The sequence below is a fragment of the Typopeltis vanoorti genome, chromosome 22 (genome assembly GCF_054136105.1).
Source record: "Typopeltis vanoorti isolate ZY-2024b chromosome 22, IOZ_Tvanoo_1.0, whole genome shotgun sequence".
Taxonomy (NCBI): Eukaryota; Metazoa; Arthropoda; class Arachnida; order Uropygi; family Thelyphonidae; genus Typopeltis; species Typopeltis vanoorti.
In genome coordinates, this window is record NC_143570.1 from 89227993 (window position 1) to 89255798 (window position 27806).

The following is a 27806-nucleotide window of genomic DNA, read 5'->3' on the forward strand; positions in this document are numbered from 1 at the left end:
TTTGTATCTATATTATTTCAATGGTAACTTTGCATCTATATTTTGAATGACATAATCAATAGTGTGGTTAAAGACAGCTATTAAGTAATGAAGCACAAGGTTCGTTATATGAAAAAAAATTTCATACACAGGATGGCCATAATTAAAGAGGTGTTCATAGTCCTGTAGCGAAAAATGTATTGCACGAAATTCAACCAAATGTGGTGCGAGTACATGGAACATGGAGTTTTGATTTGCATAAGATAAAAATAGTACAAAATTCTACCACCTTTAAGTACATGGTTTGAGATTAATTAAATAGTAATGGCTAGGCCAAGCTTTCAATTTTTGTGTTCATATAACTTAACCGATGTGGTTCAATATGTCCTCTTTTCAGATGTTCTGTGAATGACATTTTCTACAGCAGATAGCAATAGATCTGCATTGATTTGCCTTACATGCTGCGTTATTCTACCTTTCAAGATTGCTAAATCAGGAACATGTCCTTCATATGCCACACATTTCAGATGGTCTCACAATCAAAAGTCACAGAGGTTGGGATCAGGTGAATGAGGTAGCCATGCTCTGGGAAATGCATGACATCAAATCTGCTAGCATCTCTCAATACCTAACAGCAGAGACAGTACAAGTCACTGGTCCCATCAGGCAAAGTTCTTCAACAAAGTATGGACCGATAATAAATGATACAGTGAAAGTCACACCACACTGACTTTCAATGAGTGTAAAGGGATCTGATGAAACACATGAGGGTCATTCAAAGCCCAAATGCAGCAATTGTGTGAGTTAACACTATTATGTAGATAAAATGTGCTTTGTCACTCCACAAGATCTTCCACAGCCATGCATCATCTGCCTCCATTCGAGCTAAGAACGTCATGACAAACTGCAGTTGTGTTTCTGCATCACTGCAAAGCTTGAGTATAGAGATCTTTTAGGGGTAAACTTCAGCATTTGATGCATGATTTTTCTACACAGATGAGTATGGCATATCCAGTTGCCTTGATATTGCCTGAGCACTGCTGGATCCTTGTGTATTGTTCATTCTGTGTTCCATGATGGTAGTTGCAACTTCGTAAACTTGTTGAGGAATAATCCCTTTGTGTCCTCGTCCAGGCCTTACTGCTAAAGATCTGCTATCTGCTATTTTCAAATCGTAAAGTCATATTTCTAAAATTTGTTATTGTCATTGGACATTTTTTCCTACCCTTCAAATGCTGGAATTCTCGAAATGCGGCATTAGCATTATCACATTGTTGATAGCAAAGCTTGACTAGCAATGCTCATTCTGGTAAGTTGAGATCCGTAGCACTTCAGTCTTATCAGAATGACATGAATCTGTTTCGGTCTTCCTTATATCCACCAACTTGTTTTTCTTTATATTCTTTCTTCACGTAATGCTCCATTTGTTGCGTGTTTATTCTAATGCAATGAGATACTCATCACAGAATAAGTGATTTTTTCCTTTATGTAATTTGTATATAATCAGTTCATTGCCTCTTAATTATGTTAGTATTAATAACAAGTGTCAAGGCTTGGGTTCAAATCCTTTCTAGATATATGGACCATATCTAAGGACTTTGCAAGTGAAGGTAAATTAGCCATTCTTCTATAGAGGTGGCATGTTTTTCAACCTGCAAAAAGGCAGAGGTCACTTGTATTTTGAATGATTTGTTTAAGCACACTAGAGACTTAGCCAACAAATTCTCAGAACAATATTGGCATGGATAATCCACATCTTCAGAACTGTGGTAAGGTAACAAGAAGTTAGTGAGGTCTAGGATCAAAAACTGAGTTGATAATAGCAGTATATTATGATGGCCGGCATGGATTTGTTTAAAGCAGGTGACAAATGCATTGAACAAAAATGTATACACAGTGGTATATTTAGATTTTGCCAAGGCCTTTGATAGATTGCTGCACAAGCTCGTAATTAAGCTGGAATGGATTGAGTTAGAGATTAGCAGTCTACTAGATATTGGAGAGTGGCATCCCAGAAATGCAAAAGTGTGCCAACTTTTGTGAATGGATAGTTGAATAGGGCTGCCAGTTCAGTAGTGCAAGGTTTTGAAAGTTAGTAGGTAGGGACGGGATGCTGAGTATACAATTGGTAGGAGAAATTTTGCAATGGATCTGGGGGAAGAAATTATGGACAGCAACCTAAAGTTTAGGAATAACACTTCTTCAAACTGTGAAGAAATTTATCAGGCGTATAGATTATTATTCACAGACCTGATTTCTGAGGGGGAGGGGGGATCCAGAGAATAACTAAGGCAGTGTCAGGTCTCTGAATTAATGGGCATAAAGATAAATTGAGAAAATACCATACCAATATTTGTTAAATGGGAGGAGTGATAGAATTGAGACATTAGCTGATAAGAGATTGTTAGGAATCGTGAAAGATGATGCATGGAACACATTGCTTGGGAGTGTGGAAATGGTGAATGAATTTACGGCACAGTTCAATTAGTCCAACTTCATGGAGGTCTAATTAACAATAATTGCTGATAACCTGGAAAATTGTGACACAAATGCTTTTCCTGATTAACACATTCCCTGAACACGTCTAGCAAAAAAAAATGATAGAATCTGTTTCTTCATTTAATATATCTATAGGTCATCTAAGTACTAAGTGTCAAATTAATGAAGTTAATCTGACATATCAAGATAATCAATTTAAAAATGGACCAGGAGTTTATCATAGTTCTGTATGATCATAGAAGCAGTTAAAAAAAAACTTACCCCACTCTCCTTATACCAGTCTGAGTAAGTCCAGTGACACAAGCTGCAACAGACATGGTGAAAACCGTAATGCCAAAAACAATGTGAGTTGGTAGGAGACGTTGACGAAACTTTGCAGTAGCAGTATCACAGCACAGTAACACCAAGAAAGAAATGAAGCCTACCACAAACTGCAATAAAAAAAGATTTGCTCAGATTATATATAAATTTAAATAGCAGCAATGAGATGTATAGGATATGATAAAAAAAAAATGCTTTTGAAAAGTGAAGTTATGGAAACCAACTTAGTGTACTTACAAGGTTTAGGGTTAATTACCCTCAAAATAAACATCCTTCTGAAAAATATGCACTCGTGCCACTATTCATGTTATGAAATATTAGCAATATTACTTCTTTATGTCACCTGAAGTTTCCTTGTCAATGGTGTGTAGAATCAAATTTTTCCTTTCCAAGTTTCTCGAACTGAACCATGACCAATGAATTAGAGGATGCCACATTGGTCAGATACTATGATCAACTGTGTAGGAATATTATCAATGTTTATTTGCAAAATCTCCTCTTTTTTTTTACATACGTCACAAAAATGAATCCTTCCAATGAACAGTTTTGGAAACATACACATAATGCATTGTTTAAGCTTTGTAATGAACTTGCTGAAACCTTTGCACAACTTACTGTGTTATCATCAAATGATTTACATTGTCCTGCATTCTTACCAATTTATTTTATATAAAACTTGCTGCACACATTGGTCTTCTCCTGGGGGGAAAATAAGGGGAGGGGAATCTGCCTGTGACAAGTAAAGAAATCAGATGAGTTTTCAATTTAATCATCAGTTTTATACGTATACTGCTGATTCTGTAGCATGTTTTATGTTGTAAATAGTTTTTACCTTGTTCATTACAACTACTGGGACAGGCCAGTCATTACAAATTTTGCCAGAGAATACAACCAGTAAGAGGGTAAAATTTGAAAGCACATTCAGGCATACAACGAAATACAGTAACCTGAAATAGATACTCAGTGAACAGTAGTAATTAGCTTATTTTGTATCCACTTTATACAAAAGACTGCTTTTTTTTTTTTTTCCTTCCAAAACCGGGTCAGTATTGTATAAGTAACATGAAAACTAATATAATGATTTTAGGATGCATGTACATTTGAATCACTACCATGCTGGTAACTATTCAGATGTACCAGTATGCCCATCCATATCCTCTTGTTACAAAAATAAATAAATCATGCTTTCTAAATGCATTTTTCCCCCTATTAATTTACCTAAAATTATAATGTACTCTTGGACTATAGCCTTCCATATTATAGAAGCTGCCAAATGTAAATTTTACCAAAACATAATCTAATTGTTTTTCAATTGCTTAATGGCATATAGTGCTGATAAATCATAATGACTATTCACAGTATGAACAACACCAAGAGAGGAAAATTACATTTATTGAACTTACTAATATTTTGCTCGTTTTTTGCACAGAACTAGCATCCTTACACGGTATCCTCAATGGGCCAGGTAACCATAAAGTTAACTTGAAAAATCAAAAATGTCTCCCAGATTTTAGGCAAATTAATGCAACCATACTTGTGGAGGCTGGGAGAGGGCTTCATGGTGATGCCGATTCCAAAAATACTCTTCCAGACCCATAACAATCTACATAATATCAATATTTTCCACAATCCCATCCTATGTGAAGGCACATCTGGAGCACACAGTCTGCCAATCCTGGCATAGAGAGATAATTGCAGATGTAATGTTCATGTTTCCCAAGGTGGATGTCAACGAATCCACCAGTCCATCCAAAGTATGCCAAACTTCAGGCATAAAGAATTATGGCTGCTCCTTCACATAGGATTCCAAGTCCATAAAGGTCAACTTGTAAGGACAATAGTTCTGTTTTAGTTTCAATGTGAATTGTTTTCCACAATTTAGTTCGATGCTGTGTGCTTTGAAGGGTATGAAACCAGTGAAATATTACCAAGTTCAATAAACGTTTTTTTCTCCCCATTGGTGTTGTGTTTATATATCATGAAGTGCTATTATAAATAAATAGCGATACCTAAGCCTTTTCATATGTAGTACTAAGAAAATGTATCAGTTTTTTCTCCATGTCTCAGCCTGACACACACTCAACTGAGAATAATCAACATATTTGCTTCAACACGATAATTACACAGTGTAAGAACACAAGATGAACGATTTCTTTAATTTGCTGTTCTTCCTTTAATATTATGAAACAGCAAATACTGAATGGTGTTTGAATATTTGATCATGTAGTGTGATGTATAGTGGTGTGAGACTGCAGACATTATAGAGGTGTCATATACTGGTTTCCATAAATTAAGGAATCAAGAGAAAAATCAAAGTAACTTAAAAGTGATGAATTTTTATATCAATCAGTAAAAAGCAATTAGATATTAGATTGTAAATAAGTAGTTTAATTCAGTAACAAATAGATACATGAAAACACTGGTCAAAAAGAGATTGTCAAAGTGCCTCAATAAGGAATGTGGTCCCTCCCCCAGCAATACAGCACTCCACATTTCATACTGTTTTTAATTAATAGTATCCAGAAGCTAAGGTAGTAATAACAACCATTGCTCCTGCAAAATTCTCCTTAGTCACTGAAGGTTTTGGTAGTGGTGGGGGGGGCAATAACACATCTATCTAGAGCAGTGGTCTCCAAAGTGGAGTACGCAAGTCGATACGTGGGGATATGTCAAAAAAAAGTTTTATATTGATAGGAAAAAAATTAATTAAAGATAAAGAATATTACTTTCTTTCATCAATTAAACATATATCTAATATAGACAAAGACGTTATAAAAATCCTGTAAACTTAAATTTGCGAGTAGTGCACATTGGGCGACTTTGCACACATAATCGTCCGTAAAGCTGTCATGTTTTTTAAAGCTAGGGAGTAAATCTTACTTCTTATCATTGCCATTGCTTGTAGAGCATCCTAATGTTGACAAGCCCAATTTGCTTAGTTATCCTGCTATCTACAGATGACATCATAGTTGTATTAATTATTTGAGTATTAGTAGTAAGTTTAACGATTTTTTAGTATATATTGTTTCTTTGCAATTCCAATGCCTTTTTGTGCTTACTTTTACGTTTACACTAGAAATAGTGAATTAATATTAATATTATAATAAATTGACATCAGATACAACACACCTTTGAAAAATGAATTTCAACAAAAATCTCTTCACAATTGGTGGATGGGACTGAAGTCTGAGTATAGCAATTTAGTAAACACAGCAAATGATGCACTCCTACCATTTGGTTCTACTTATTTATGTGAGGTATCATTTTCTGCAATGACAGGTATTAAAACCAAATATCGAAATAAATTAAACTTAGAACCAGACCTTCAGTATCAGAAGCCATCAAACCAGAATTTCAAGAAATTATGAAAGAAATGCAAGGCCATTGTTCACATTAAATATTGTAATAAATATGTTTGTAAGCTATTAATAATAAAAATAATGTGTAAAAATATCTAGTTTTTTTAATTATTATATGATGATACAAGGCATATTTCCTCTTTATAATACTTATTACAATAGATTTTTGCTCAATCAATTGGGGGTATGCGCTATTTATTTTTTCTGTCTTGCGGGTATGCGATCAAAAAAGTTTGGAGACCACTGATCTAGAGCATCAAATTTAGGAGACCAGACTGGCCAATCCAAACATAAAATAGTCTCTTCTTGAAGTTATTGGTTTTCAAGCTTTGCTCAATAAGAATAAGCATTATCATCTTGTAGGATAAATGTCTTCCCTATTGCACCTGCATACTTATGAACATAGGGTTTCAGGAACTCATAAAAAGTTGCAAACATTCATGGTGCTGTTAAGCAGCACGTTGATATGTCTATCCAATGACATGCCTCCCCAAACCACGATACTTCCACCACCATGTGTCCTTTTCACTGACATTAGAGAGATGATAATCTGTCATTGGTTCTCTACAGATCAGAGAAGGTCTGATATCACTTTGTAGATCAAATTGGGACTCATCTGTAAACAATACTGACCTTTCTACCATTGGTCTTGAGTCCAGTTGATGTGGTGCCTGAGACATGCAGACTACATGTAGAAGATGGTCAACTAGCAAACAGACCACACCTTTGTGAAGCCTTCTATGCACAGTGTCAACAAATATCAATGTTCCTATAGCTGACGCGAGTTCGGATCATAGCTTATTCTGGGTAGCACTCCTGTTTTGGTGAGACTGGTCACCCACTATGGTTGTAACCTGTTCCAGGATGCTATTTTTGACTGTTGGAATTTCTAGCATAGTCTAAACTGCAGAATAACTTACAATGCAGCCATAAGACTTTGATCAGCCTCTAGTCTTATGATGGCTTACTACATGAATTTATCCTTAAATAATTGTTCTTTAAGAGATACTCATGACACAAACATGTCTTGCAGCCATATCCAATAATTTTGCTATCATAGAATGTCTTATTTTTACTCCAGGTAGGAAATGGAAACTCACTCCAAAACACCTGCTTTTATGCCATGGCTTATTTGCATACGATAACCAAACTCAGCCACTTTTTACATAACGTACCTGGCTTTCATATGCCCCCCTCCTCTTAACTTATTGCAATTTCTCTCTCTAATTTCTTAATTTATGGAAAGTAGTGAAAGATTAACTATTAACATTAAATTAGTGAAGCTTGACTTTAAGAGATGCAAGATCACTTGTTTTTAAAAGTTTATTTGCTCTGTATGATATACAGAGAATATCGTTATATAACCAGAAAATGCAATAATCCAAATAATTATGGCTGTATGCTCATTTATTGAATTTTTTTCAAGTATATTATTGCTAAAAGTAATGTTAATAAGTAACATATCAGCTACACACTTACTTGAAGGGCAAAAAGTCCTAAAGTACCCAGTCCAATCCAAGAATGCAAACTATAGAAATGACGAGGTTCAGGTAGCGATTCATGGCCTTGGATGGCAGAAACCATTCCTATGGTGACAGCAGAGATTGAGAGAACAAATAGAATTGTATGGATTACTTTATTATATATCACTTTGCAACAAGGAAAGGTACGATATACCAGCATGGCTGTAAAAAAATAATAATAATAGCTCATTAGGTCGGAGTATTAAATTCTTACGATACAGATGATAAATAATCATGCAATAAACTTTGTAGATTCCAGATTTTTTTTTTTTTTAATTTTTTTTTTATTTATTTATTTATTTATTGAATTCCACCCACAAAAAGTTGTTAATCTATCATACATTAATATTATGGGAGAGCTTAGTGATCTATAATATGTTAGAATCCTGAAACTTTTTTTCTACTAACAGCCTAAAGGCCTTTTTTCAAATCATTTCAGACCTCCAATTAACAAGGAAATTTCACCTACTGCCTAGATATTTACAATCATGCTGCAGCGGGATTGGAACAGACTTCCTGCTGAGTACTATTAATCAAACTAGGAAAGGTTTGTTTTAAGTATTCAGCTTCCATGGAAACTTGTGTGTTGGCTACAGATCTTCCTTCTTGACAAACACATATCATCAAATTCCTGACATGTACCCTCAAAGAGGTGTATAGGATATAATAGTATCACATGAAAAATTTACATCATTACTAACTTCTTCTCTACAATTTTCTTCCAAATCAATCTGTTACCTGTCAAGACGCTTACATTATCAGATCTTATATTCCTATCTTCTAAAGGCAGCGCTTCCCAAACTGGGGGCCGTTATTTTTGTTGAGGGGACCGGGAAATAAACATTTTAAAATATTAAGACTAAGAGTGTCATGTCAAATGTGTATGTAAGATTCTAAAAATGTAATATTTGACTTTTGCATTATACGCTGCTGTGTATTTTTCATTCTGAATAAAAATACAATAAATATTAATAATATGTCTGTATTACGAATTTTGGTTTTCAATGACGGCTGTGAAATATTTTAATTTTTCCAAAGGGACCTTTACATCCATAAGTTTGGGAAGCACTATTCTAAGGCACTTTTTACTGCATCAATCTACCTATATCTTGGTCTGGATCTTTTTCCCTGCCAACCTGGCAGAAAACATTTCTTTTGATAATCTTTCTTCTCCCATTCTGTTTAAGTGACCATAGCACCTGAGATTAGCTTTCCTAACACATTCCTGGGTGCTAACAATATCAAGTGTTCTTTCCTAATATCCTTATTTTTAATATGATATGGCCATTGATGCCATCTCTTCATGCCTCCAATCTTTCTCAGGACTGTCATATCTATGGTCTCTAGTCTTTTACTTCTACCCAAGCTCTCAGATCAATAACTTAAAATTGGTTTCAACACTGTCTTGTATACAGCTAATTTAGTGTTTTAACTAATTTCTTTCTTATTCCATATAAACTTATACAGTTGACTTCCTACCATACTAGCTTTATTGATTCTGTTGTCTATTTCCATATTTAATTTACCATCTTCACTAAAAATCATACCTAAGTAGCTGAAATGTTTTACTTGTTCTATAGATTCTCATTAACAGTGCAATTGAAATTTTCATTGTCTTTGTATTGTTATTGCTGACCTTCATACCATATCTATTACAACAATTATTCAATTTAGTCAGGGAAACATGCAGACTTCTAGTGGATTTATTTAGAAGTATAACATCATCTGCATAAAGCCAAGAGCTGATATTAACATCTCCAATTTTGACATCAGGTTTAATACCACTTTCCTTCATAACGTGATCCCTATAGATAATGAATAACAGAGGGGATAATGTACATCCTTGTCTGACAACAGGTTTAACATTAAACCATCTTCCTGTACTTCCTTCAATTCTAACTGCTGACTCACCACTCAAATTAAGACCAAGTATTGCTTGATATAATGCCCCATTGACACCATACAACTGTAGCATTTTGAATAGCTTCTCTCTTGGCACCTTTGTAAAAATTGTTGGTTATTTTAATTATTTGTTTTCAGTTAATCTTATAATTTGTTCTTGTTCGGCTTCATCCTTGAAAAAATCTGCTAATTTTGTTATTTACTTATATGTCATCTTGCCCAACCTTAATCCTTGGTAGTACTTCAAACTTATGGCCACTACTAATATATTGCTCGAGTGTGCGAAACTGATAACAAAGACAGTGCCTCGGGCTAGAGCCAAATTCTATGTTAGATTACTAGTGCTCAATCTGATTAAAAATTTCGGAAATTTATTTGTTTACGCTGCGCCACCAAAATTTACAGGATAAGAGAACTTTCTTTATCCAAGATTAAAACACTCAGTATGACAAATAATCCTTAATTCACTATCTTATTCCTATACTATAATCGTAATGTTCTCACTTTGCAGTTGTGACTATATCAAAATACATATGCATAGGTTCTGTTTATGATCAGGCAAGTTATTTGTTTGACAAGAAAATAATTTATTCATTACTAAGAAAAAGAGATATACAATTGTCATTCAATAAATTCAACTGACTCTGGCATATAGGGTCTATTAAGCAACTCGATATAATATATACACTCCTGTCCCTTAACTAATCTCGAACCTTTCAGGGACCACGTGCCTAGAAACTTCATCATCAAATTCCCGCCATGTACCCTCAACGGGTGTACAGGATATGACAGTACTACATTACTAACTTCCTATCTACAATTTTCCTCCAAATCAGTCGGTTACTTGTCAAGACTCCAACATTATCAGATCTTATATTTCTATCGTCTAAGGCACTTTGTACCGTATCAATCCACCTATATCTTGGTCTTCCTCTGGGTCGTTTTCCTGCCAACCTGGCAGAGAACACTTGTTTTGCTAATCTTTCCTCTCCCATTCTATTTAAGTGACCATACCACCTGAGATTAGCTCTGCTAATGCATTCTTGGATGTTGACAATGTCAAGCTCTTTCCTAATATCCGCATTTTTAATATGATATTGCCATTGGTGCCATCTGTTCACGCCTCTAATCTTTCTCAGGACTCTCATAACTGCGGTCTCTAGTCTTTGGTCAAGTGTTTTACTTCTGACCCAGCTCTCAGATCCATAAGTTAAAACTGGTTTGAACACTGTCTTGCATACAGCTAATTTAGTGTTCCAACTAATTTCTCTCTTATTCCATATGAATTTATTCAATTGACTTCCCACCATACCAGCTTTGTTGATTCTGTTGTCTATTTCTATATTTAATTTACCATCTTCAATAAAAATTGTGCCTAAGTAGCTGAAATGTTTTACTTGTTCAACAGGTTCTCCATTCACAACACAGTTGACATTTTCAATGATTCTGCCTATTTTCATTGTCTTTGTCTTTTTATTGCTGACCTTCATACCATATCTATTACAACAGCTATTCAATTTAGTCAGAGAATCTTGCAGACTTGTAGCAGATTTATTTAGAAGTATAACATCATCTGCATAAAGCAAAGAGCTGACATTAACATCTCCAATTTTGATATCAGATTTAATACCACTTTCCTTCATAATGTGATTCATATAGATAATGAATAACAGAGGGGATAATGTACATCCTTGTCTCACACCAGATTTAACATTAAACCATCTTCCTGTACTTCCTTCAATTCTAACTGGTGACTTACAACTCAAATAAAGACTAAGTATTGCTTGATATAATGCCCCATTGACACCATATAACTGTAGCATAGTGAATAGCTTCTCTCTTGGCACCTTGTCATATACCTTTTCCAAATCGACAAAACTTAAATACAGATCTGTCATATTCCCATGCTTTCTCGACTGTTTGTCGTAAAGTGAAGATCTGATCCTGACAGCCTCTATTTGGCCAGAATCCAGCTTGTTCTTCACCAAGCTTTTCTTCCACAATTCTTCTCAACCGTTTCTCAAGTATACTTGCATGGATCTTGCCAAGAACACTCAGTAGGGAAATACCTCTGTAATTCTCACATTCAGTTTTATTTCCCTTTTTATATATGGGTACTATGAGAGCTCTACTCCAATCATTGGGAATTCATCCCTCTGTCCAGGCTTTCTGAACTATGCAGTGCAGCCACTGTAAGACTCTTATACCACCATACTTCAGCATTTCTGGTCGAATATCATCTACTCCTGCTGCCTTTCCACATTTCAAGCCTTTGATGGCTTTTTCTACTTCAAGTATGGATATGTATTCCTGACTGCATGCCTGTGCTGTCATCGCTGCTTGTTTCATTTAGCAGTTTTTCAAAGTAATTACTCCATACTTCAAGGATATCTTTTTCTCCTGTTTTCATGTCACCTTTATCATCTCTAACTCCTTTTACAGCATCTTTCCTCCATTCCTAAGCTTCTTCAACAACCTCCAGAATATTTTATCACCTTCTTGATATTTATTTTCTATATTCTTGCCAAAGTCCTCCCATGACTTTTGTTTAGCTAGTTTTACACAGTGTTTAGCTTTCTTACATTTGTCTCTGTATTCTGTAAGAGTAAAAGCTGACTTATTTGCCAGGAACTTTTGATATGCTTTCTTCTTTTCCTTCACTGCCTCTTTAACTTCCTGTGTCCACCAGGGAGTTCTGATTTTTTTATCCTTGCACACAACCTCACCACATGCCTCTGGCAGAATCAATCAATGTTTTCTTCAGAGTTTGCCACTGAATCTCCAAGGTTTGATTCCTGTTCTCAAACTCTTTCATTTTCTTTTCAATAATCTTTCTGTATTTTAGTCTACAGTTCACATCTGAGAGCTTCAACTTTTATTCGCTTTAAAACTTTCTTACATGTTATTCTTTTCAATATGAAATTCAATTTTATCCTGCTCAAGACTAAATAGTGATCACTTCCAATTTCAAATCCTCTGTACACTCTGGTGTCCTGCACCAGTGAGAAAACATCACTATCAACAATAACATAGTCAATGAGACTTTTCTTATTCCTAGCCTCTTCTCTCCATGTGAATTTGTGCACATTTTTATGTTGGAACATGGTGTTAGTAATAACCAGTCCATGTCCTGAGCAGAAATCCAACAGATATTTGCCATTATTATTAGCTTTGCTCTTTTCTCCAAATTTTCCCAAAATATTTTTGTATGTCTTACAATCATTTCCTACTCTGCTATTTAGATCCCAACAAGGACCTACTTTTCTTTTTTCATTGTGTCAGTTGCTTTTTTTAAAGCATCAAAAAATTCCTCCACTTCTACCTTAGTAGAACCTTCTGTAGGACCATAGGCACAAATAAGTCTCATTGTCCAGTTCCCCATTCTCATATTTGCCCACATTATTCTACTTGAGACTGACTGCCATTCAAGAAGATTAGCCTCGTATTTTGTGTTGAATACTATGGCTACTCCTTCTTTTCTTTGATTGTCATTGCCTGAATATAAATTTTGTATTTATTGCTCAGAAAGATCTCACCAGTTTTTGTCTTTTTTGTTTCAGTCACCCCCATTATGTCGATCTGGTACTTATCTAATTCCTCAGCTAGCTCCATTTCTTTGCCATTCAGGCTTCTTAAATTGATAGTACCGATCTTTAACTCTGGTGATGTTGAGTTGGGGTTTGTTTTCAGATTTGTTCCAGTAGCTGACTTTTCGCTGTTCACCCTGGTTCCCTGGCGAAAACAACGGGGGCCTTGTTTAACCGGGCGACGCCCCAGCCGCCATGAAATTTTGTCTTGTTATACCATCATTTTTTATTTTGGTTTAACCAATAGGAATACAATTTGGTCGGCTAAATCCCAAATTGCCAGCCCATCCTCGTTCGTTCAGTATCCAAGTAGATACCCAACAGGGTGCACCACGAGAAGGTGAGGATTGGACATTAGGTCAGAAGCCCTGGTCGGTTCTCTGCATTCCTTTAAAGGCTATGTGGAGGTCTCCTCTCAGTTCTTATCCCTTAAAAACTTTGCTATGTTAGATTATCATCACATAAAACTCAGGTTCAAGAATTATCTATTAACATCAAATTCTAGAATTACACTCAATAATTTAGCTATGTTCTCTAGCACAGAGTAATTGATCTCATCTAATGGTATAGTTCCTAAAGTCCTGCATTACTACATAATGTGCAATTCCAGTTAATTTTCATTCACTGTCACAAAATTTACTAATTTTCTTCCTACTAGACAAAAAAATGGAAAGTTCTTACTTGGTAGTGAAGTCGGGAATTCTGGCTTTTACTTGCGAACATCTTTTAAATTCTGTGGCTCGTAATTTCACATCAGTTTCTTCTTGCTGCTACGTTTCTCTGGCCCTTGCTTCCTGTATGTAGGTTTGGGATTCATTGCCTACGATCCTTGCGATGCTCAGTTGCCATTTTCCAACCTCGTCTTTCCGCATGATCTCTTTGGGTTACATTAACTTCAATGCCGTCCGGAGTCCTAAATCTCATGTCAGAATTCTATTCGACCACATAACTGCACTTGGACACTCCACCACCAACTGTACTGGAATTAACAGGAAAAAAAGCCCCTCTTCGGCGTCGTAAACTTCTCTATATCTGGCTCCAATGACCTTCCTGCTCTTACGTCATCGTCCACTCTGCACCCGATACCGTTGCTTGTCGTTGCCTTTTGATGGGAAACCCCTACGCAATGTTGCCCTTTGCATTCGTGTTAGCATTCAGGTCACTAATTAATCCTCTTATTTTGTCTGGAACTTTAGCTTGACCTTGGTATGCTTATGCATAATTCACCACATATACCATTTCTATTTTTTTTCATACAAAACACTTCATAATACAATATTCAAAGTTTAAAGGAAAAGACATTAACATTATTTCATTTACACTCAATTTCTCTTATTAACAGACAAGTATTTTAGCAGGATTTTTGATACTTGTTAAATCTGAACAACAGGTATTATATTACTAAAATTCCTTCTATTCAAGATTTTAACATCTTGTCATATGCCTTTTCCAGGTATACAAAATTTAAATAGATCTTTATTATGTTATGTTCCCATGATTTCTCAACTATTTGTCATAAAGTGAAAATCTGAACCTGACAGCCTCTTTTTGGCATCAATCTAGCTTGTTCTACACCAAGCTTCTCTTGCATAATCCTTCTCAACCATTTCTCAACTATACTTGCATAAATCTTACCAGGAACACTCAGTAGAGAAATACCTCTAATTCTCACATTCAGTTTTATTTCCCTTTTTGTATATTGGTACTATGAGAGCTCTACTCCAATCGTCTGGAATTCGTCCCTCTGTCAAGGCCTTGCCTTCTGAACTATGCAGTGCAGCCAGCGTAAGACTTTTGTACTTCCATAATTAAGTATTTCTGGTCGAATATCACCTACACCAGCTGCCTTTCCACATTTCAGGCTTTTTTCTACCTCAAGGTATGGATATGTATTCCTGATTGCATGTCTGTTGAGTGTTTTTTACTACTGTGCTGTCATCACTATTTGTTTCATTTAGCAATTTTTCGAAGTAATTACTCCATACATCTAGGATATCTTTTTCACCAGTTTTCATGTCACCTTTATCATCTCTAATTCCTTTTACAGCATTCTTTCCTCCATTTCAGCTTTTTCAAACAGCCTCCAGAATATGGTGCCAACCTTCTTGATATATATTTTCTATGTTCTTACCAAAGTCTTCCCATGACTTCTGTTTAGCTAGTTTTACACAATATGTATAGCCTTCTTACATTTGTCTCTGTATTCTCTAAGAGCACATGCTGACTTATTTGCCAGAAACTTCTGATATGCTTTCTTCTTTTCCTTCACTGCCTCTTTAACTTCCTATATCCACCATGAAGTTCTGATTTTTCTATTCTTATAGACAACCTCACCACTTGCCTCTCTGGGTGAATCAATCAATGTTTTCCTCAGGACTTGACACTGAATCTGCAAGGTTTGGTTCCTGTTCTCAAACTCTTTCATTTTTTTCTTGAATGAATAATGTTTTGTATTTTAGTTTACAGTTCACAAACTCACAGTACCAATCCTATAATATAAATGCAGTGGGGAAAAAACAGATCTACATCAGTTGTATTCAAATTGTAATAGATAAAAAGAGTTGCTTGGGTCAAAGCCAGGTAACTGGGAGCAGACCTCCACACAGCTTTTAATGAATGGGGGAGAATCAAAAGTCCTAAGGACTTTTGGACTTATTCTGTATTATAGGACTGGCACTCTGTGTGTGTGTGTGTTTGTTTGTTTTCCTCCCAATAGTAATCCTACTAGGAGGTAGTTTATTTCCTACATGCTCCATTGCATAGAGTGTATATATTACATGTAGCTTCCAAGTAGTAATTAACCTTTATATTTTTACATCTATATGTACATATTCCGACCTTTACATCCATATTTATAATTTTACATAAACTTATATTTACACTATATATTTCACAATATCAGCAATTTATATTTATTATAACAACTGGAAGTTGATCTTATTGGCAAAAATTAATTAATTCTGAGTAATATGTTTTGGATAAGTTTCTGGTTTTGACACTGGCCACTCATCTCCAGAAGTGGTGACATGTTATATTAGGGGCATCTGGATGGAGTCCAATAGCTGACAGTTGTGATCAACTAAAGTAAGTGATCAACAGTCTGTTGAAGCCGCAGACAATAAATGCATGATGACAATTCCAGGATATGTAATCTCTCTCTCGCTGTGTGTGTTAATGTAAAATAAAGTTTAAAAAAATTGAGATCTACATCAGTATATAGAGACTTTGGTTTTCCTACTGTCATTTCAGTTGACTTATTGGTTTTTGGCATAAGTTTTAGAGATGTATTGTATGTAATTGGTTTCTATGTATCATACAAAGAAAATGCGTACAATTTGTAAATCATGTAATTCACGAACCATATTTGTTTGATACTGCAGCTTGCTTAGAAATAGCAGGATTTATTGTTATCTGCACTATAATCATTATCAAATGTTATATTACATCCCAAAAATGAAAAGTGTGATACTTGTTCTAGTGTTTGAACCTTATGGACAGGCTTAGGTTTTGGGCATGATTTATTTCTGCTTTTTAACAGCATTACACCGTACCATTACAAGATTAATTTGCTAACTGTTCACTAGATTTGAAAACGCATTTTCAGTGCACAACTACTAGTTAAAATACAAAAGCAACAATGAATACAAGAAACAATTTAAATTGTAATGAACAAATGAAGTTGCTTAAGGGTCAAAGCCAGATAACTGGGAGAAGACCTCCATAGTTTTTAAGGAATGGGGGAGAACCAGTTGGTACTTCTGACTTAATATCCAGTCCTCACCTTCAATGTGGGAAACCCTGTTAGAGTGATATCCACTGAACTGGAAAGTTTATGTTCTATTGGCTTTAATACAAATAAACAGATGATACAACATGAGATTTCAGGCCACTTGGGGTGTTGCTAATGTCTCTGCTGTTTTCATCAGGGAACCAGGGCGAACGGCAAAATGTCAGCTACTCGAACAAATATCATTAGAAGAACTGGAAAGGTAGCAGTTGGGCATATTTTGTGTTGCTGAGACACAAAGAAGACCAAAATGTGACATCCTACTAAATATGGGATGTTATTGATCAAGGAAAGGAAGGAGTAGCGATAGCATTCAACACCAAACATGAAGATAAACTTTCTTCTTGAGTGAAAGGCCATTTCATCTGGGTAAACAGACAATGAAACTTATTTGTATAATGAAATTTAACTGTAGTAGTAGTAGTATATCTAGCAATCACACTTAATAAGGTAAAAAAAGACAGAAAAGTTCAATAATTATTTTGTGTGCCATGGAAGAGATTTAAAAAAAAAGATGAAATTAATATATATATATAATAATGAAAAACCACAATGAAGGTAGACAAATGCAAATTGTCTATTGTGGTGATCAAATTGGATATTAATAAAGAAACAGGAATGGAAAAATTCTGCAGCGCGTTTTAAGAGAATTTACATTAAAAAAACAATTTTCAACTGTTTCTTAAATTACTAGCAATATCAAAGACCCAATAAAATTATTCCTTCAATAAACTGACACTAATAAACTTGTTGTGAAAACTAAACTGCTATAATAAAGAACACACTGAGAAGTAGATATATGGAGGTGATCATACTGCAGTATAAAACTTTGATTTGATCAGTCTACATATGGATTATTGTGTGCATATTTAGTCACCTTATTTCTACTGTCAAGTGTCATATGAGGTCAGTTTCAATGATGTCCTTTAGATGGAAAGACCTTAGTTCAAATTCCATCTAGAATGTGAAAAACCTCTGAGGGTTTTTTAGTTTAAGGTGAATTAGCCAGTCTCATATGGAGGTGGTAGAGTTTTTTCATCCTGCAAGAATGACAGACAGGTCAGGTAAACACAGTTGACGCCCACAATGTGTTCGGGAGATGTGATTAACCACTTTCAGAACATTAATTGGGTTTTCAAATAGGTCAAGTTACTTAGCCATGAAGAAACGGGAAATTGACCTTATATATGAGAAAATAGTTTTCATTGCAATGAAGAAAGAAAATGATGATGATACTCAGCCTGTATCTTCCCCACTACTGGGTGAAAGTGCACACACACTTGTTTGTATGAAGGCGAAAGACTAATCACAAACATCCATTCTTGGTGGGATTCAAACCCATAGCCTTTTGGCTAGAGAGCAAATACAGTAACCACTTGGCTAACCAGGCTGGTCAAAAAGAGGATACAGAGACAGATGGTTAAGGCACTATCAGGACTTGGAATGTTGGATATGAACAAAAGTTGTGGAAATATAAATTGCAGTTTAGCAGCCAGTCTGTATCCAATATGAAAGAGATTTAAGTTGCTAAGAGGATTGTGCATCATTAATGTTATGAAGGATAGGAAACTGAAGTTCAAAGGTCACATTGCAAAAACAGCAAGTATAACTCAGAGGATAATTGTGATGCTGAAATGAACACTGATATAAGGGCATTTGAGTTAATAAGAAAATCATTTTGCCTCTTTACACTGCCTTGATATGGCCGCTCCTGGGCTCAGGGGGAAAAAGAAGCTGTGAAAAAGGTGCAAAAAAGAGTAACAAAGATGATATTGGGATTATGGAATGTAGATTATGAGGATTGAGAGTATGTGAACTGCAAACAGTAGTAAATAGGAAAAACAGGGGTGATGTGATAGAGGTCTATGAACTGATGAAATTTTTCATTACATGGAAGATGAGGAGCAGATAAGGAGGCATCCATGGAAGTTTAGTTTGTGTGCTCTTAAAACACCAGTGAGAACTAAATTTTTCTCTCACAGAGCAGTGAACGAATGAAACAGGTTGTCTGTTGAGGTAGTGAGCACATCCAGTGTGAATGAGTTTAAGAGAACGTATGACATCTGGTATAAGTGATCTACATTCTCGTAGACAGGCTTATACGTTGGTTATGCATTACTAAATCACTTAAGGAATTGAACAATGTAGATACGAATATAAATTAAATTATACTTTAATAAATATTTCCGATATTTCGGCAACGGCACGTTGCCATCTTCAAAAGGAACTTACAAAAAAAATCCAAAAAATATTAAAACTTACAAACCACAACCTCCCTCCACAACAAGGATTACTCTAAATCCATCACCATTCCCTACATCCGAGGCACCTTGGAAAAAATTACCAAAATCTTAAAAAAACATGACCTGACCTCCTGTTAGACCATACAGAAAATTGGCATCCTTTATCTGCTCCACTAAAGACCAACCACTTCCCCTAGACCTACCTGGTGTATACCAGGTCGCTTGCAGCTGTAAACTGTCTTACTTTGGCCAAACAGGCAGGACAGTGAATATCAGAATTTCTGAACACAAGGACTACATCCGTTTCCACAAGTACAGCTGTTCTGGTCTTGCAGACCATGCTCTTAATGCATGCCACAGAATACGGTGGAAAAAAGCTACAGTAATACACCGTAGCAAATACAAATTCGAAAGACTATTTATGGAATCAGCCTTAGCCCTAAGAAACTCTCCAAACCTCAACAAATTTGGTTGTTTGCAACTGTCCCAAATTTGGGAGGCTTACATCAGCAGACCTTCAGCCCAACGGCCAAGAACACCTACTTAGCCCGCTAGAGGGCACCATCAGGACTTTTAGGAGAACAATAGAGTCATCTCTTCATTCTCAGTTACTGTGTTGTAGTGCCTACGTGCACGTGCCTTTTTTTGTAAGTTCCTTTTGAAGATGGCAACGTGACTTTGCTGAAATATCGGAAATATTTATTAAGGTATAATTTAATTTATATTTGTATCTACGTTGTTCAACTCCTTAAGTGATCTACAACCTCCCTCGATGAGTCCTTGACACCTTGGAGGTCTCTGATAATAATAATGAAGGAATTATAGATAATGGGAGGAAAAGAACAAGAGACCATCCCTGGAAGTTGTGTAAGAGTGGTGTAAAAGGAAGTGAAGAGTCAAAGTTTTACATGGAGAGTGGCAGGGGAGCAAAATATTGAAATTTGAATTGACGGATATGTTAGGTGACAGTTTCCACAATCAACCTGATGACTCCACAGGAATTACTAATAATAATTAAGGCCTGTTCAGCATTAGTCTCCAAAATATAAAGGCAGCATGTTCACTCAACTTATTTCAAAATAGTATGCCTTCACAGCATGTCACAAGAAAATTAATTTTAATATGATATTCAAACCGTGGACAAGAACATCTAGAACAGTTCTCTCTCTCTCTCTCTCTCTCTCTGTGTGTGAGAGATTTGTCTTTTTCCCATATCCAAAGAATGCTCAAAGAGTTACTGGCAGCTGCAATACATCGTGTATTATCAGTTAAAAAAAATTGTTTCACAAATTGTAGGTAGTCAATTGCTTCAACATTTGGAAAAGTAAGGAAGAAAATATTTAAAAAATTATCTACCTTGTCCATTAAGGAACACCATTCCACCTAACATTAACACGTAGTGCAAATTGAACTGTTTAGAAGTATCCTTTGTCCAAGCAACACCTTCTCCATGGTACCACACCCAGTAGATACATAATCCTAGAGTTCCAGTTAGGAGTACTTCAACCAAAAACATCAACCAACCAAAGCCACATCGGACAGGAAGAGAAACCTCAACATGGTCATTATCATGCATTCTGCAAAAAAAAAAAAAAAACATTAATAGTATATAATATTTGCATATAATAAATATATACAATAACATGTCAACATTTCAGAAGACTAAAAGCTCATTTCATACAGTATTCACGTGAATATCTATGAAGTACACCAAGCAGAATGCATAAAATTCTTTAATTTTCTTTGATTAATTGATAAATGTCACAAAATTTGTAGTTTAATACTACAAATAATATATAATATAATATATATTATATGTCAGGGGTAGCCAAATATGTGTCTTTTTGGAGCCAAAATAATTCCGGCAAGACTTAGAAGAGCCACAACCTTGGACCGATGCGATGGTATGATAATAAGTGAGCATGCACATGGCGAGGTTGTAACGAGCTTGTAAGAACTGTTTTGACTAATTACGCCTAATTTTAAGGAGCTTACTAAGAAAAATAGATACAAGGAAGGCCTCTACTAGTAAATAAGTAATTAAAATTGTTGTTTTGACTATTAAATTATTCTAAAGTAAACTTCATTTAATGTGTTTCGAATGAAACTTTTTTATTGCAGTAATTTTTATTAACCTTTTTCTCTTCTCTCTTTTTTTTTTTATTTTGTTCCTCTTTTTTGTTATCTCCTCTTCTCTTTGTTTATTTTTTAATGGTAGATTGTGAAGAGACAAGAGCCACATGCAGCTCGCAAGCCATGTTGTGGCCACTGTTATATGTTATTGTATAATATAATATATAATATAAATAATTATAAAGAAAACAGAAAGAAGGTTCTTGCCATCAGAATTTATTTCAACTAAGGGTTTTTAAATGTTTGCATATGTATTTTTTTAAAAATAAAAAAAATTGCCTACTTGGTTTGCCTAGTAGTTAGCATATCTGCTCTCCTTTCGTTTAGTGTTGCACGGTGATCAGCATTCATTTTAGAAATTATGGACTTTACAACCGTGTTATAAATAACTTTTAATTTCCTGACGTTTCGACTTTCATATTAAGGTCATCATCTGGAGTATATGCGAGTGTGTGTGTGTGTGTATATGGAGAGAGAGAGAGAGAGAAGGACAAGCTTAGTTACATTTCACACACTAAGCTAAAGAAACAATGATTTGATCACTAGTTATTCTACTGGCATGACCTCTAGTGAACAACAACAAAAAAAAAATACAGATAAAATTACAAATTAATTATTTAGAAACTACATCAAAGCTAAATTCTATTTTAAGATAACATGAGAGAAACATTCTTTCTTATAGATAGTTTTCTTACAGTAACTGATGGCCTATTTTTAACATTACAATTGTTATATTAGATTTTGGATTCTGGATTATCTACAACTGCATCTAATTTAATATCTACTATCTACATCTAATTTAAAGTTATCAGCAATACTCTTCTAAAAAATGGTTACAGCCAAAATACTATTAACAAAATTCTCTACAAGGCCTCAATAAAAAACAAAGATAAACCAGACCACAATAAAACTATAACCATTCCTTACATTAAAGGGATATCAGATAAAATAAACAGAATACTACAGAAATACAACCTCAAAGCCACCTTTAAACCTCCTGCAAAATTAAAAAGCTTACTCAACTCATCCAAAGACCCACTCCCGCTGACCCAAGCTGGAGTATACCGTATTTATTGCACCTGTAATCTACCATATTTAGGACGCACAATTCCTATCAGACAAAAGGAACATAAACGACACATTAAATACAATAAACTATGGTGAAGCTGGCCATTCTGATCATGCTCCGAACACTTTACATAGAATTAACTGGAAAAGCACCAACTGCTTACATCACACCAAAATATGGTATGAACGTAAATTGAAGGAAGCCTGTGAGGTTCTTATCAACCACCCCAATCTGAACAATAATGGTCTAAAAATCCCAAGCTTATGGAGGGCACATATCAGTGGGGGCTGGTGAAAATTTTAAGTGGGGATGCTGCATATACAAAATATTTTAAAAAAAAATTCTTTTTTTCCTAATCAGTAACCAATTTATTAATAAATAAATTTACATATTAAAAAAATTGCTTTATTAAAAATATTTCACCACGAACAAACACCAACAATAAAAGTTTCGTATCTCACAGAAATGCGCGCAAGCATACGATGCACTGCCCAAACGAGCAGTGTCGGAATCACTTGTAACGTGCAATGAGAAGCCAAATGAATATCGGCGAGTTTAGCTGCAATTGGTCGAATGTGATAATTCCGACACTGCGTTAGATCGCAGTGCATTTGCTTCGTAATCTAAAGCGTTAATCGAACAATTCCAATTATTAACTATTCAATCAATGTCAAAACATAAGCTGTAACCTTTAATATGTTGTATTGCATTTATATAATGTAAGCGTTGTTATTATTTATAAACACAAACAAAATGTAATTTTTTCCTTGGGGATGCTGTAGTGCTTATGTACTAGCCACCACTGGCACATATTCTACCCACGGAACCTTTCTCCCTAAGAGAAAACTATAAACAGGTCTGTAGATAATCCAGAATCCTAAATCTAATATAACAATTGTAATGTTAAAAATAGGACATCATTGTTACTGTAAGAAAACTATTTATAAGAAAGAATGTTTCCCTCATATTATCTTAAATAGAATTTAGCTTCGATGTAGTTTCTAAATAATTAATTTGTAATTTTATCTATATATATATATTTTTTGTTGTTGTTCACTAGAGGTCAAGCCAGTAGAATAACCGGTGATCAAATCATTGTTTCTTTAGTTTACTGTGTGAAATGTAACTCAGCTTGTCCTTATATATATTCCAGATGAAGATCGAAACGTCGGGAAATTAAAATAGTTATTTATGACACAGTTGTAAAGTCCATAATTTCTAAAACGAATATCTGCTCTCCCGCCAAAAGGCTGTAGGTTCAAATCCCGTGGTGGCTGGTAGATGGTGTTGGTGTAGTTCGTGGATTGAGTGGTGGAGACGGTTGTAGAGTAGGTGCCCTCCCTCGGCAAGTCTTTGGACTCCCTGTAGGTGTCACGTAATAGTAAAATAATAATACGGTTTCAAGGCACGTTTTTACTTTTAAACTGAAGTTTCGAAACCAATTCCGGTTATGATTCCCATAATCTCAGTATATTATACTTAAGAGTATCTTTGAAAATTACTAAAACTACTATAGTAAATTACTATACGTTTCAAGGCTATTGCTTATTATTCTATTAGCCTGACGTCACTATTCTCTTTGTGAAACCAAAGTGTAAATGTCCTACAGGTATAAAAAATAATGACATTATTATTCCTCAAAAGAGATGAAGAGGACAGAGAAAACATTTAGTGACCATTCATAATATATCTCATGAAATTAATTATCTCTTCTGCAATTGAACTAGCTCAATGGAAAATGCTTCTATCATATGTTTTAATAGCAAACTACAAAATTACTAAACCAGCAGAATCATATTTTCTATTCTACATGCAATAAAAGCCCATCTAAAAAAAAAAAAAAAAAGTACATTTTGATAGGAATCTGTTTAAAATGTAACTAGTAAAAATTTTTCAGCTCAATTTAACATCCTCTAGTATACCCAGATTTAACTCTAAATATGCAGATGATCTTGAATGGCAGGCAATATCAAGAAGGGTGACGCAAGTAAATATCAGAATGAGGAACTGGAAAATGACAGTTGTGTGTGTCTGGTCCCACAGAAGGTTCTAAGGTAGAAGTAGAGATATTTTTCATGGCATTAGAGAAGGCAGCTGACACAAAGAAAAGGAAAAATTGGCCTTCCCTGAAGTGACAGACCCTGAGAAAGCATTGATTGATGCAGCAAGAGAGACATGTGGTGAGGTTGTCTACAAAGATTGAAAAGTAAGAACATCGTAGACACAAGAAGTTAAAGAAGCAGTCAAGAAAAAGGAGCATATCGAAAGTTCCCAGCAAGTATGCATTCTGAGAGAATAAAAAGAAAAATATATATATTAAAAAAAAAGCAAGCAATGATTAAAAGCAGCTAAATAAAGTCATGGGAAGATTTTATTAAGAACAAAGAAAAATAAGGAAGGTGGCAAAATATTGTGGAGGCTATTGAAAAAGCTTAGAAACGGAGGAAAGAGTACTGTAAAAGGAATCCAAGATGATCAAGGTGACATGAAATCTGAAGAAAAAAGGTATCTTAGATGTCTGGAGTAATTACTTTGAAAGACTGTTAAATTATTATTATTATTACGCAACACCTCCAGGGAGTTCATGGACTCATCGTGGGAGGGCACACTACTCTGTATTTCGCGAAATACAACTCATCCTCTCCACTACTACTGTCAACGCAATCTGTCACCCATCATTACCAACAGTTTTTTGTTGTTGTTTTTTTGTCTGTAAATTGCGTGTGTTCTGAAGGCCGATTTGTCTGTACACGGGATGAAAAACCCGAGTTTCCAGGAGAAAAATATCCTGCTACCACTATGAGATCGACTAACTCACCTTCGACTGAAAAAAAACCCATATATAAGGATTCCCCCTTGTCACAATGAGAATCGAACCCACCTCTTTTCCAATCGAAGGGCGCAATGTTCCGCTGCTCTTTCAATTGCGCTACAGCAGCTATTAAAAAAAATATATATATATTTTTAATGAAATTACATCTCTAAAATACAATCTTGCGGCTTCTTCCTTTTTACCAGAATTATAAAACGCACTCTAAACTTTAAAAGAATATAATAACTAAAACGATTAATAAAATCAGGCTCACTGAATCAAATGTACTAAGCAGTGGCAGAACTGTACTAGAAAATTTTCAAGAGGAATGCAAGGAGGAGTACATATCAATACTTGAGGTAGAGAAAGCTGTGTAAAACTTGAAATGCGGAAAGGCAGCTGGAGTAGATGATAATCAACCACAAATGATCAAATATGGAGGTATAAAAATTTTGCAGTGGCTGAACTGCATAATGAACAACACTACATTCAAACTAATTCGAATGATGTCAATGGTTTACCTGATTTCTGACGAAATGAGAGGAATTTTTGATTAAAGAATCCGTGGCCTTTGTGATGATGTGATGATATCGAAGCACTTAGATAAATGCTTCGATAGGAGTTAGGTCGGAAACTTTTATACTGTCTGTTATACTCCTAAGCCGGTAAAGTGAAGGTGGTGTTATACCATTATTTTTCAGTGATAAATACAACATGTCAAAATGAGCATAAGACAAAGTTAGATGGCTACTGGGTTAGCACTTTATGTTCAGAAACTATTCAATAATCGTCAATAAAAGCCATCGCGCTGGAACAAAACCGTTGATATCTTCAAATTTAAGGAAATAAGATTATGGGTGATTTTTAATTAACTAACATGGTACTTAAAGAAGTGCACATTGAAATTTTAAAAATCTCGAGAAAAAATGTTTTGGCTCTTTCAAGACAATTAACGTCAATATTTCTCCCTCCCCACCATACACACATGCGCGCGCGAAGGTAAAGCAAACATGGATCCTTGGGGCGCGTACCAGCAAACTAAATATTAGCACACTAACTATAAACAGAATAATACAAGCCAAGACGTTCTCAAAGCTTTTAGGCAGTGATACTGATCATGATTATTACTTTCATAAATATTTTAATGGTCACGTTACAACACTAATGAAAGATGCTGCCTTGACACATCATTGAAATGTCAAGGCAGTGCGCCAGCTTGGCACAAAGTCAAGGCAAATTAACAACAGGGATTTGTATTCCAAGTGATTTTTTAATGTCCCAGATCTAACTTCAGTAATATATCAAATAAACAATCTCCATCATCTATCTGAAATCGGAACTCTATGTGATCGACCATGTGCACGGTACTTTTACATCACTAGGAACTCTGGCAAACAAGCAAAAATCAGCTATAATGAATCCGATAACTCAGGATACTTCTATTCTACAAACTAATCACGTCCGTCCTCAGCATACATGTCGTTTGTATACTGTAACCTGAATATTTTCAAGTTGGAATGAGAAATTAATTATTTGATTATCATTTCTGATAGCAATAAATACAAGTGAAACAGAAATGAAAATAATTACCATCCTAAAGGATACTGTACTGAAGTGTATCAAGAATTTGGGAGGAGTATGCAAAATGGTCATCCTCTTGATATTCATGATGAGCACATTTTAGGAGCGTGAGAAGTTTTTTTTTTCTTTTTTTATTTTCTCTAAGAAGGCATTTTTTTTATAAATGAACGCATTAAAAATCAAAAATACAGAACGCCGGTATTTTTTTTTTCTTATGATAATTAAAGCTGAATTGGAAACATTAACCTCTCAAGTGCCAAACTGATCCTGCTTTTGACGAATTTTAAAGTCGCCAGGAGCCACAATACCAAAAGAGGGATATATTATGGCAGTTAATTGGGTGAATTCACTGGCCGGTTTGTTTTGCGATGTAGGACCTATTTATCATAAGGACGTAAATGATATTTTCTGGGCATTTTCAAAACTGACGATCAGCTGTCTGAGAATGCCCAGAAAATATCATTTACGTCCTTGATGGAGATTCGAACCTAGGTCTTACAATCAACAAGCATGTAACGTTCTTCCTATGGTGCCATATTTTCGTTTTTTAGTCGCTGCATTTTGATGTAAAAATTTTTATTAGTAAGATTTTTAAAAATATGGACTTAACTGCGTTGTTTTTTGGGAATCTTATTCTCCGACTAAAAATTTAAAAAGCACGAGCAATTGGCTCCATGTCGAGGGTTTCAGTTGAATGCTACCCCCGGGACGTATTAAATGGTTTCTTGAATGGTCCATATTTAGCTAAATTATTTCAGTGGAAAGACAGAATGAATTAAATAAAGTCCGTCTCTGGAAGTAAATTTATAATGTGGCCTCATGCATTAAGAGGTTGGATCATTATTAAAGATTCTATTCCACCTACAAAAGATAAAGCAGACTTCATGCTGTCACATTCCCTCTTTTCTTTTAAGCAGAAGGGACAATGAGTAAAATAATACAACTTCTTAAAATTTTCAAAGAAAATATAGACAAGTTATATAAACTATTCGAAATGAACAGTTTTACATC

The 27806-nt window shown here is 35.0% G+C and overlaps 1 protein-coding gene across 3 annotated transcripts in view; it reads right to left on the minus strand.

Annotated features, from left to right (window-relative positions):
• The window catches only part of nemy (cytochrome b561 family member no extended memory), a 107632-nt gene that overhangs the window by 2183 nt on the left and 77643 nt on the right, over positions 1–27806 (minus strand). For all 3 annotated transcript variants that reach the window (XM_090412355.1, XM_090412351.1, XM_090412354.1), the window contains exons 2-4: positions 20557–20777; positions 7638–7843; positions 2740–2909 (exon numbers count right to left, since the gene is read on the minus strand). In XM_090412355.1, the coding sequence (XP_090268481.1) occupies positions 2740–2909; positions 7638–7843; positions 20557–20777 (597 nt within the window). The remainder of the gene's footprint in view (positions 1–2739; positions 2910–7637; positions 7844–20556; positions 20778–27806) is intronic.